General features: G+C 42.0%; 1 protein-coding gene across 5 annotated transcripts in view; it reads right to left on the bottom strand.

Annotated features, from left to right (window-relative positions):
- Khdrbs3 (KH RNA binding domain containing, signal transduction associated 3) overlaps window positions 1–12,851 on the bottom strand; it is a 175,370-nt gene that overhangs the window by 98,483 nt on the left and 64,036 nt on the right. For all 5 annotated transcript variants that reach the window (XR_008220522.1, XM_052747943.1, XM_052747942.1 and 2 more), the window contains exon 2: window positions 12,419–12,537. Coding sequence is in view for 4 of the 5 variants with exons in the window: in XM_052747943.1 (XP_052603903.1) it covers window positions 12,419–12,537 (119 nt within the window). In the remaining variant the exon portion in view is untranslated. The remainder of the gene's footprint in view (window positions 1–12,418; window positions 12,538–12,851) is intronic.

Raw genomic sequence — 12,851 nt, 5'->3', positions numbered from 1 at the left:
TATAAAGATTGACATTTTCTTGAAGGATAATTCTGTTCCCAGAGCACATAGGGAAGAAAAGGGAGAATCCTTAATACACAATTCTCTGATGAACCGGGGACAAGGAGAAAGCAGTCACTCCTGAAATACCCAGAACCATCTAACCCATCAGTCACCTCCGGGAAGAAGGGCAAAACATTGTCTATGTGCCGAGTGAGAAACAAAAGCAGTCCAGAGCCTGTTGCCAGTACTGAGGTCTGCTCAATGACAAGGGTGACACGCACATAGATGATGATATCTACTAAAAGACAGAGACAGACCAAAAACATGAATGGCCTCCGGGACAGTCAGGCATGGGCTAAGCTGTCTGCAAGCCCCTTGTCTCAGTGAGAAGGCATGGGCACAGGCAAAGCCACGGATACTAAGGAGTTTCTCAGACAGGAATCAGTAGGGGGACTGGAGAGGAAAAGGGAATGAACAGAATTAGTGACTTTAGGACAGAAAAGGGAAGTGCAGGGAAGAGCAGAGGATAGACACATGCAGCCAAGACCTCTGCGCATCTCCTTTGCCCAGGAGGCTGGAAATCACGTCCTCATTGTGTTTGGGTCACTGCCTAAAACTTTCCACATTAATATGAATAGAACATTTTAGCAATGGCAAATACATGAAAGGAACAAACCTTGTGTAAATCCAATGCCATGTGCAGCCTAGGCCTTTGTTGGTGCTCCTTCACTGTCTACCAGCCCCCATCCACTCTTCTCGAAGCCTCTCTTGACCTTCTGAATCCACTCACTCCTGAATTTCTTGCTATACAAACCAAACTATTTGAAGACATTCCCTTAGACTCTTGGTACTGTAGAATATACTTTATTCAACTCTGAAATCTCCACACCCAGTCTCTTTCCTAACCCTCCATGCTCTTCCATAAACAAACTAACCCTGAAGTGAACAAAGTGTGGAGGGGGGGAAGGGGAAGCAGTAAAGTAAAGACTTTAGCATCAGGAACCTGAGCACCTATCCATCTTCTGTTGTTTATGTTGGGAAAGCCACATCTGTATCAGTCAAACTGTAAAATAAAAGCACTCTGGATAAGAAGTCAAAAAAGAACTTCAAAACACGAAGGTCCTGTCACTGGGGCTGATGCTTGGAGGGACAGCACTTGCCTAGCATGTAAAAGGCCTTGGATCTGATCACTGACAGCACAAAACAAACCAAATTTAAAAACAAAAAATGTGCTTCCCGTGTTGGGTCCTCCTGTTCACTCTAAGCTGTCCCACGGTGTATCAAACAATGGCTTCCAGGCTGTGCCTTGCCTTGAGTGGCTCCACTGTGAATGTACATGCTGAGAGAAAAACTCTACATCTTGCTTACGCAGCAAACAACTTCCTTCTGTACAAAGCAAAACAACCCACAGTGCAGACTGAATAGCCAGCCAGGGTATTCACACAAGTAAAGCATCACCATGTATAACTTACCATAGACCACCAGCAGTCACCAACACAAGGCCATATCAAAACCATACCAGAAAACACAAATCTGAACACACCTGACCAAGGATGGATGCAAGATCATGTAAGAGGAGGAAACCTTAGTATATGCCTTTTTTCATTTATGTTGAGAAAGCCACATCTTTCTTCACCTGTATTCAATCCTCCAGATCTACACAGAAGGAATGAACAGAGTTCCAACACACACACACACACACACACACACACACACACACACACAATGTAATTTTAAAAACTTAAATAAAGGGCTGAAGAGATGGCTCAGCGGTTAAGAACACTAGCTGGCTCTTCCAGAGGTCCTAAATTCAATTCCCAACAATCATATGGTGGCTCACAACCATCTATAATAGGATCTGATGCCCTCTTCTGGCATGCAGGCATATATGCAGAGCACCCATACATAACAACAACAAAAAAAAAACCCAAAACCTTAAAAAGACTTAAAGGCACACAGTATGATAGGCCTGTGCTAGGAGAACACAGGAGGAGCCATCCAAACACACATCCTTCTTACCCTGTCCATTTTGTGCACATCCTCAACAATGTTTCTCTGGTCCCCTGCAGACACTTGCCCTTGCATCCATATCAGCTCTGCATTTGCCTTCAGCCACCACGAGCCCCTATCTCTTCTTCAACAATCCCTCTGTCCTTCTGCAACATCATTATACATCACTGTATATAATCTAAAGTGAGCATGAGGAATGAGCACTAGAATAAAGAGCTTAGGGTCACCAGGGCCACACAGCTAAGCAGAAGCAGTACTACTTGGTGAACTGTCACTAACAACAGGGATCAACTCGTGAGCTCATTGACACTTGGCAGTTTCTGATGCCTTTCACTCACTGAACTTGCACTTGCTAGATCTGACGACCTTTGTTCCATCAGATGTTTGGAAGAGGTGGTGGTGAGCCACTGGACATGGCTGCTGGGACCAGAACTCAGGAAGAGCATCAAACACTCCTATCCACTGAGTCATCTCTATAGCCCCAATACAACACTTTAAATGAAGCTAAACCATTTGATCCAACACACTTACATAGAATATGGTGGTTATATTCTATTACAGATATTGAAACCTTTACCAAGACATTATCTAAGTTAACTAAAGAAACAGTACAAGCATAGATGAGAATCAGTTCTTTCCTAGCCTTAATGACTTCACTGAGTAAAGTGGAGAGAGAGCTCCATTTTACCATTACATGGATCAACTCTGTTACATTCAAACTATGACAAACTTAACAGTGTTGGACAACAGCCATTTTATTTATTTCCTCACAATTTAGAGACTTACACAAGGAGAGAAAGGTCAACTGGAGCCATGTGCTGCTGTTATAACAGAAGGTGTGAGGCTGGGTGGTTTTCAAAGGATCACCGTTCTGGAGGCTGCCTTTGAAGGGGCCCCTTACTGCACTCTAACACTGCAAGAACACAGACGGCTAGCAAGCTGGGGCATGCTGAGGAGGTAGCCCAGCTGTGTAACAACCACCTCTCTTGGTAACTAATTCAGTCCAGAGTGCAAGAATTCACTTCCTGACAAAGATTTATCTTTTTTTTTAAGGCCCCACTTCCCAACACCCCCAGAAAGGCAATCCATTTTCCACATGGGTCTCAGAAGAGACAATCCACATTGGAACTGGGAGGCAAAAGATAGAGTGGCAAAACTTGATGCTACAGCCATGTTCATGGGGGTAAGCAGATTCACTTCTGGGGTGCCCTATTCCCTTAAGCCAGTGCTGGCTGGATCCTGGGAACCACAGTCTACACTGGCTTCCCTGATTGTCCTTTGGCTGTGGATACTGGACTTCACTTACAATAGTGGGCTGGATGGCTGGTTTAGGGAAACAGATACTGTCCGTCAGTTCTTCAAGCCTAATCTGATTCAGTCCTGCCAATGCTATTACCCCAGGAAGCTGCATTTCAGGACAGACAAAGCGTATGCGTGTTGACTTGGAGTCATTTGGCACAGTACAGCATGCTACACCATCACAGATGGAATTGATTGGACAGCCACAATCAACCCCGCAGACTTAACTGCTTCAAACACCATGGTGTTTTTAGGACTGGGAAGGTCTACCTGCTTACTTGCTTTGTTTGCTCGAGTTGAGAACAGGGCAGAGGTCTCTCTGTGGTTAAAGGCCCTGTCTCACTAATCTTTGTACCTCAACAACAACCTAGTATAAAATCTTGTTTACAGGAGGCAAGCAACATTTCATGCATACAAAATTGAGTGGAAAACATAAACCCAAATTAAATACTCAAGTTTCCATCAGTAACTACTAGGGCCTTAAGTACAACCAAGCATAGAATAGGAACAGGAACAGATGACAGGAACTAGGTTTCTGGAATATCAGTGCTAACAGACCAAGAGTATCTTCTACCCAAGGATCTTATAAAATTTTAATGTGTATTTAAAATTCTTAAAATGAATATACATCCCAGGACAATATAAAACAATGGAGCTACAGGATCAGGAAATCTTAACATATTCTCTAGAGATAAGGCTGAATTACATTAAAGAACAAGAGGGTTTGGGTAATTTTTTAATGTTTGAACATAATACAAAGTACACATTGAAAATTAATTGAAGAGCCCAGAAACTGATAGGTAAGGATCAGGTGGAAGCAGGCCCACTGGTACATTTCACAGGGATGGCCATCATCAACACCTCCTGTGCATTATCACTTTAGGCATGCCCAGGACCCGATACCTTCCATGTACGAAGGTTTATAAAAACGCACGTCTGTGTCTTTAAAATGCCACTGCTTTACTACCATTGGTTGAAAAGTCAGTGGTAACAATGGGTGTGGGACTCACCAAAACAAACTGGGTACAGAGATAATTTCAACTGAGGAAACTGTTCTTATCACATTCCCACTGCACCTATAACCTCTCCAAATAACCTCCCATCGCTCCTTCAAATTTTGTCCCACTCCCTCTCTTACATTAATTCACCCTTGAGCCTATATTATTTAATGAAATGAATGTTCTCCACTGCTAACATTATAAATTCTCTTAGACTCTGTAGAACCCACTTCGATTTTTCTATCTTTCCTACATAATGGTTTCTCAGTAAATACTTATGAAATTAAAGCTTATTTGCCCCTCAAATCTAATAGCACTGTTCAACAGTTTATGCCAATTTTCTCTTTGCTACCAAGATTATTATAACATATTTAAGCTGCCAATAAATGCTATTATTTAAATGTCTTAATGTTCCTCGCAAATATAACTATTATTGGTGGTAAAGTACAGCACTGCTCCATCGAGTGTGGCTTTTAACATGGGATTTGTAAATGGTAGAGAACCCAGTGTACTTAGACATTACCAAATCTTTAAAAAAAAAAATGGAGATCACAAGTAACTTCTCCAGATTATATGAGCAGGTGGCAAAGATGTGGACAGACACGTGCAGGTGGCACATACTTTAGAGACTCCTAACTTACGTATCTCTCATCACCATCTGATCAAAGTTGAATTTGCCAGTGGAAGATGTACATAAGATAGCTAGGAAATGTTAATCCAGAAAATCAGAAATCATATCAGTCCACTTATAAAAAGGCGGGAGATTAATTGAAGGATTTAAAATCAAAGGCAAGAAACTGATATGGATAAAGGCTCTTACAACAGTGTGGGTGAGGATGACAGCATTCACACAGTGTGACAAGAAAATACAGAAAGAGGAAGGGGAGTCAAGGGAGGCAATAACTGAGGGGTGAGTGGGACGGGGTTAATAAAGTGGTAGCAAACAGGCAAAAATGATGCCTTGGTTTGCGGCACAGACACTCAAATAGACCGCAGTACTTGTTTACTGCAATGAAGAAAAACAAAACAATAGGGAAAGTCTCAAAACAGTCACGAGTACCTATGGAGTTCAGTTGTGGCCACCAAGCCTGTCGACAGTGCAGGACGTTTGGAGAAGAAGAGCAGATATGCTCAGAGCTGATGGACAGAAGAGCTGCATACAAGACAAAGTCACACCAGCTCCTAACACCAACTCTTCTTTCCACTCTGCAAACGTACCTTGTGCTGTGCGGTTACGAAGTAACCACTTGTTTTCTCAACGTGGTAGAAGTTACGGCGGCGGCGTGAAAAAGGGAAGCGAGTGACGCAGGTGTACTGCCTCTCCATCTCTCCATCTCCACCTGTGTCTCTGCCCTTTGGCCCCACAGTGTAAGCTGCTCTCTTCTGCTCTGCGACTGCAGCCCACCATGATGGATGGAAACCTTTGCCACTGTGGCTCAAATCCCCATTCCCTACAGCCCCGTGCACTGGGTATTTCATCACAGCACTGCAAACTCTAATACAGATGCTGATGGATCAGCATCTTAATGAGAAGTCTGCGGTCCCAACTTCACTGCATTAGCCACAACTACCAAGGTATAGAAACGACCAAAGGACCCACCAGTGAATGAAGGATTTAAAAAGGGACATATGTACAGAATGGAACATGGTAAAGCATTAAAAAAAAAAAATCACATCACTGTGACAACATAGATGAACATAAAGAGATTTATGCTAAATAAAACAAGCCAGCTACAGAGATACAAATCCCATGATTTGTGTGGACTCTAAGAGAGGTGAGTACTTAAAAACTGGGTAGGGAAAAGGCAAGGAAGGGGAGATGCTGCTAACAAGTTTTGGTTAACCAGGAGGAATTAGTTTGTGTGATCCACTGTATAGCAAGGCAATATAATTACCAACGCATGTATCAAAATGTTAAAAAGGAGGATATTACATGTTACAACAAAGAAATAACAATGTTTAAAGTGATGGTCAATGCATGTGATCATAACACTGCATTCCCATGCATTTTCAAGAACCATACAGTATGACTGGGGGTAAAGGACCATGGAGCATTCACGCCTAGGGCTCATCATCAGGTCCAAAAACTTAAATTCACAAAAAACTGTACTGTTCCCCACAAATAAACTAACTCCTAGTTAAAGTAACAGAGATAATTAACTGCACATTACCACCTTATTTTTACAGGTAAACTGTCAGCTCTACACTTAAAATAATAGCTTCACATAAATCCTCAGAGGAAGAAGCCTGTCTGTGAAAACCTCAGCCTTTAATGTATTCTTCCCACATCATATATTCACCATGTAGAGAAACTAAACCAACAATTTCCATGGAGTAAACAACCCAATAGCTGGATCTGAAACTGTCTGTAATACGCACCAAGGGAGAAAGAAAGGAAAGAAGTCTGCTAACATTAAGATAGGAAGCTTACCTAAAACACAGAGCTCCTGGGAAAACAGCAACCACCTCGATTCCCAACACTCAATGCCACAGATTTTTTAATCAGATTTTTTTTTTAACCACAAACAGTACAGTGAGCATGTTAGAATACCGAGAGATATTTAAAAACAGCCATCAAATTACTAAAATTAAGAATTTCCCATCTTTTTTGTGTCTCATTCTGAAAGCTCCGTTAACCCAGTTGGCTCAGACCAAAATTGGTAATTGAAAAAAAAAAAATTCTAGAAATAAACCATTCATAAGTTTTAAGTAACTTCTGCAACAGCATAGTATTACAATCACTCAACTGTATTATTGTTGTTAATCTCTGACTGTGACTAATCTATGAGCTAAACATTCCCATAAGAATATGCATGTTTGCACAGGAAAAGAATAATAATCTATACAAGCTGAGTACTCTGTGATCTCAGCTTCCAGCAGAACATCCTGCCATGTATCTACCAAGGATGATGAGGAAGTCAACTGTGTAGACAGAGAACCATAACTCAACATTACAACTCCATCTTTTAACATGGTCCACAGCATCCCCCTTCAACATGTGACTGCATGTGACATGCTTCCTCTAAGACACCTCAAAAGGTACTCTAGTCTAGAAGAGTATAGAGTCCCACCAGCTTAAGTAAATCCTACACTCTCTTCCTTAACCAATTCCTTCATGTCTTCTATTCAAATCTGCCTATCTTATTGAAATAATCTTCCTAACCAAATGAAATAGCTTGTAATTTCCTTAATGCATCTGACCTACATAGCATGCCCTAGCATCAGGGGGAAACCCCAAATGTCAACCTGTCTTACTTGTTATCCTGACATGGCTGACCTCTGCAAGAGTTGACCTCCTCAAAGTAGCATTCTTTAAATGTGTCAAAATGACCCTCTTGTCTTTCTAAAGCCAGGTGTATTCTAAGCATTAACTAGTCACCTATATTTCCCAATCAAATGAGTTTGAAACCAATTAACCGAGTCACTGTAGTTTTCCCATAACAAACCCAACTCAGAAAAGACCCTCAAATGTCAGGCATAAGACCAGTCGCCAGGAGAAAATAATTCAGTAAGTTTAAGGCTCTTTATTAACTAGAATTCCACACCCACCAGTTCTCTCTTGCTGCAGAGGCTCAAAGCCTACAGCCTGCATCAACTCCATAAGGAACTGTACTGTCCCTACAGCTACTCCCGCAGGACAGTCCTCCACTCTCCTCCAGTTGACAGCTGACCGACACCAGCACAGGAGCTTCTGTAGCTCGTACACATATTCCTACAATGCTGCTTGAAGGTGGTGGCTAGGTAATGCTGACTGGTGAGTTCCAGCCTGCCCCAGACACTGGAAACAATTGCCTGTGCTCGAATCTGTTATTTACAGAAATCACATGCCTTCCTATCTCATCAAAGCTGATACTGAACAGGAGGAGTTGAGATTTTGAGATGCTCTATTCATGTACTACTCCACACAAGAACTCATATACAATGAAGTATCAATTTCAGAGTAATTATCATGTACCCGAATATTATTAAAAGGAGCTGCTGTGTCTGCTAATCATTCTATCCATTGCATGTGCCGCCTTTGCTTAATAATGAGTCTGTCCAGACCGGGCAGTGGTGGCGCACGCCTTTAATCCCAGCACTGGGGAGGTAGAGCCAGGCAGATCTCTGTGAGTTCGAGGCCAGTATGGTCTACAGAATGAGATCCAGGACAGGCACCAAAACTACACAGAGAAACCCTGTCTCAAAAAATGAAAAAAAAAAGTCTGTCCATACTTTCTATTTATATAAAAATGTATCTGCCCAAGTCTGTGAGTAAAGCTGGTCACAATCTGATACCTACAGGAGTCAACCATAAACTGTCCAAGTCTGAACAAACTATCAAAGCCAACGATTGTGAGCCCAGGAAAGTGACAGAAAATAGGCACATTCTGAAGGAAGAAGCCCGAAAGGGTTAGAACAGAAGATCTGCCAAGATCACCAGCTGCCTGTAACCATATACTCTGCCATTAGATGCAAAGTCAAGCAAAGGAAAGAGCTCAACTCTTATTAATAGTTTGCACTCTGAATATAATCTGGTTAATTAACTACCAACAAGGCATCAGTGTCCTTCAGAGAAGTATACCAGAACTGAGACTTGCCAGAATGTACATTTATGATGTCCAGGATACAACTGAAAATTACTCAACACGACAGACAACACAACTCTTCATCAAGATAAGAGAATGCTAGCCTAATACAATGAGATGACCAGGACTTCAGAACTAAATGCCCACGAGTTTCCAGCACCTGCTTGAACTGCTCATGATGGCATAAAGGGAGGTAACACCTGTAGGGCTAGAGACCTGACTGTGATCCCCAGAAGCCGGGAAAAATGGGTGCAGCGATGGGAAACAGAGACAGAAGAATCCCCAGCAGCTTGTGGGCCAGCTAGCTGGAGTAAGCAGCTGGGACCAACCACAAGAGCCAGCCTGTCTCAAACAAGGTCAAAGGCCAGGACCCACACCCAAGCTTGTTCTCTGAAATCCACACACACCATGGTGCACTCACACATTCATCAAGAGCCTCTATCGTACACACACACACACACACACACCCCAGAAAAACATGCAAACAGTACTTGGAGTAAATGGGGCAAACAAAACAAACAAAGAAAAAAGTATGACCCTTTCACAGGGGTCACCTAAGACACAAATATTTACATTATGATTCATAACAATAACAAAATTACAATTATGAATTAGCAACAAAATTATTTTATGGTTGGGGTCACCACATATGAGGAACTGTATTAAAAGGTCACAGCACTGGGAAGGGTGAGAACCACTCACTGCATTAGATCTAAGTTTTGACCAATCAGAAGTCTAAACAAAAGCATATAGGCTACCTTGCATTTTAAAGGCTAATATTTTTCTTTTAAGACTGTCTTAATCTGCTTATTCAATAACCTTCCTGGGTTATAAAAATGGAGCACAACACTTGTGACAACATTAGGTAACAGGAACATCTGACTTCTGTCCTGATTCTACCCAAACATCAGGGGCAGGTTTGCTTAACAGAGGGTGAACGGGAGAGGCAACTACGTGAAACCTAAAAACTCCTATTCATTTGTTCTTAAATCTTTCTTGACTAAAAGTAAAGCCATGATGAGAGATAATAGAATCATACATTTTTCTTCTTTTGGGGAAGCAGAGGGCTGCTACCCCCACCACCTATGTCCAGTATTATACCAGAAATATGAGAGGCCCGAATGTTGTGAAGGAAGAAGTAAAGCTGCATATGCAGGCAGCATGATAATATAACAAATCCTAACAGAAGAACTTAATAAAACCAGTAATTTAGCAAAGGAAAGAAAAAACAGCTAATAAGGTTAACAAATGCTGTGTTAGAAGCTCAGAAGACAAATAGTTGGAAACATCCTATTTCTGATAGTGAATAATCATGAATTTCAGACAGACAATACACTAGGAAAGTTAAGCAATGTTGTTAAGAGGAATCTGAGCATGTCTATATAAACGAATAGCCAAATCACATTCAGATACAGAAGAGTTAGAGCTGGGAAGAGGGCACAGTCCCCAGAGCCGTCAGCAGACACAACACAAATGCAGCCAGAACACAGGTCATTGTGCAGAAATCCATGAACGAATTCACAAATTTATGTGGAACTGTAAAAGATCCAGAATATGTAAGTAATCCAGAAAAGAAGGTCAAAGCTGGAGCAATTTTAAATTCACGTCTCTCCATAAAAAGCTGCAGTAAACAAGAGCGTGGTCCTGGCATAAGGATCTATAAATACATCAATGGAACAGAACAAAGACACAGAAATAAACCTCACTTCCACAGCCATTTGATTTCCATCAAAGGTGCTAAGTCAATCCATAGACAGAAAGCATCAAGTCCTGAAGAGAAAAGCAAATACTCTCACAGGGAAAAACAAGCTTGACGTTTGCCTCATTCCCTCTTCTGTTGCTATAACAAAATACCTGAACAGAGGGCACTTATATGAATGGAAGTTTATTGCTAATAGTTCTGTAGGCTGAGACATCGAAGAGCAGAGTACCAGAATTAGCAATTGTGTATGTGTGTGTTACTTTTCATCGGTCCTTCACACACACCCCTTCCCTACCCATCCATCTTTGTGTCTCCCACTCCCCCACCCCCTACATTTTTTTAAACCTTTCAAGACCAATTCATGCTCCCCACATATCCTTGGTTGTGTGGCTGTCCCCTGGAGAGTGGTCAACTTACCATCCACGGGCCTTCGTGCTCCTGTACAACATGGATGCAAACATCACATGGAGAGAGCAAGCACAGTAGTTTGGGTCCCTCTTCCTCCTCCTCCTTTCTCTTTTTATTTTATTTTAGTATATGGATGAGTCAGGTGCCCATGGGTGTCTGGGCAGAAAGTAATACCTGTTGTCTTCCTAGGTTGCTTTGCCCTTAGTTTTTCAGACAGGCTTTCTTAGGGGACCCACAGCTCATGATTTTGGCTAGAGTGGCTGGCTTCCTGCACCCACTGCTAAAGTTACAAAGCGTACTGATACAGCCAGTCTTTACATGTGGACTGAACTCCAGGCCTCGTGCCTGAGCAACAAACATGTTACCCACTGAGTTGTCTCTCCAGTCTCTCTCTACCTGTTTGTATAAGCTACTAATGCCATCAAAGTGGCCCCACCTTCATGAACTGTCTAATCCTAGCACCTTCCAAAAGTCCCACAACATGATTGACAGTCAAGTCCAGGGTTACGTTTCCAACAAAGGGATTGCTGAAGGACACAGGAAACCCACAGCAAACCTCTAAGTTACACAATTTACAAAACTCATTTGACATGCAACACCACCCTTAATGTGAAAACTAAAATGATAATAAAAGACTTGTACCTAGGGCCCATAAACAGCTCCTACCAGTCAGTCATCAAAACACATGCAGCCAACAGATAAACGGGTCAAACATGTGCCCTTCCCACAGCAGGCACAAAATACACAGAGCTGGTAGTCATCAGAACACAAGAAAAGACCAACATATAACAACAGAACGAATGCTAACAACAAAACCCCACTAGTGCAACATATTGCAGATGTGGCACACGCAGGCACACTCCAAACGCTTTACCTATGGATGCCTCACATTGTGGAACTACTTTGGGAGAAAGAAGAACTGGAATTCTTTGAAAAATTGAACATAGCTCCATTTCAATACTTGGTTTTTGGCCAGACAAATGAAAATATCTGCAGAAAATGACTCGTAATAAAACAGTCCTGCAATGTAATAATAATGACATCAAACTGAAAACTATCTAAACTAGCTCCAGTACTGTAGGTCAGGATTATCACTCTGCAACACAAAGAAATGAACAATGGTATAAACAACAGTATGCCTGGACCACATACATCACCTGAAAGAAAGTGTGAACCAACAGGTGTTTATGCATGCATTCACATCAACAATTGCAGTTCTAAACCACTCAATTTCACGTTTTAAAGGAGGAAGCTGAAAAGAAAGGCAGGCTGTGCACATGGCTAGTGTGACATGATTCTACAATTTACACCAAAGTCAAACAAGAAAATCAAATCACTAAGTTCACTAAAAAGTTTGAATTAGCTCCAAAAGTATGTGAAGCCCGAAGAGCCTCTAACTCGAGCATCAGCTCCCTGGGGGTCAGGCTAAGAGCAGCCCACAGTTCCAGTCTTACCTTGGGAAACTGCTTTACAGGAATCAACACTTTCTGCCCCAGCTTCATGTTCTTATTTATCACCACATCAATGTACTTCTCTTCATCCTTGCCTTCTCCTTTTTGAAACTTTTCTATTTCTGTGGAGGCAAAAAGACACCCATGAAACACGTGAGCCAGAACTGAGGTGTGGAGTTGGGCTCGCCCCACTGTGGAAGGACAGCAAATGCAGAAATGAGGACTGTTAAATGGACATAATTTTCTCAAGTAGTGACACATCTCCCATTTTACCAATGAAATCTTCATAAATGAAAAAGGTACAAACTGTGGCTCTCAAAGCAGCCCTTGGCTATACGTGCTCATGAGGGTAAAAATGGACAAACACAAAATTAACAAATGAACAAAAAGTCAATAACTAAGCCCCCCGGGGACTCCCGTGTCCTGTTCTCAGCTC

The sequence above is a fragment of the Peromyscus californicus genome, unplaced genomic scaffold (genome assembly GCF_007827085.1).
Source record: "Peromyscus californicus insignis strain IS unplaced genomic scaffold, ASM782708v3 Scaffold_20__1_contigs__length_68692818, whole genome shotgun sequence".
Classification (NCBI taxonomy): Eukaryota; Metazoa; Chordata; class Mammalia; order Rodentia; family Cricetidae; genus Peromyscus; species Peromyscus californicus.
Note: the sequence above shows the minus strand (reverse complement) of the source record. Positions and strands in the feature narration are given on the sequence as shown.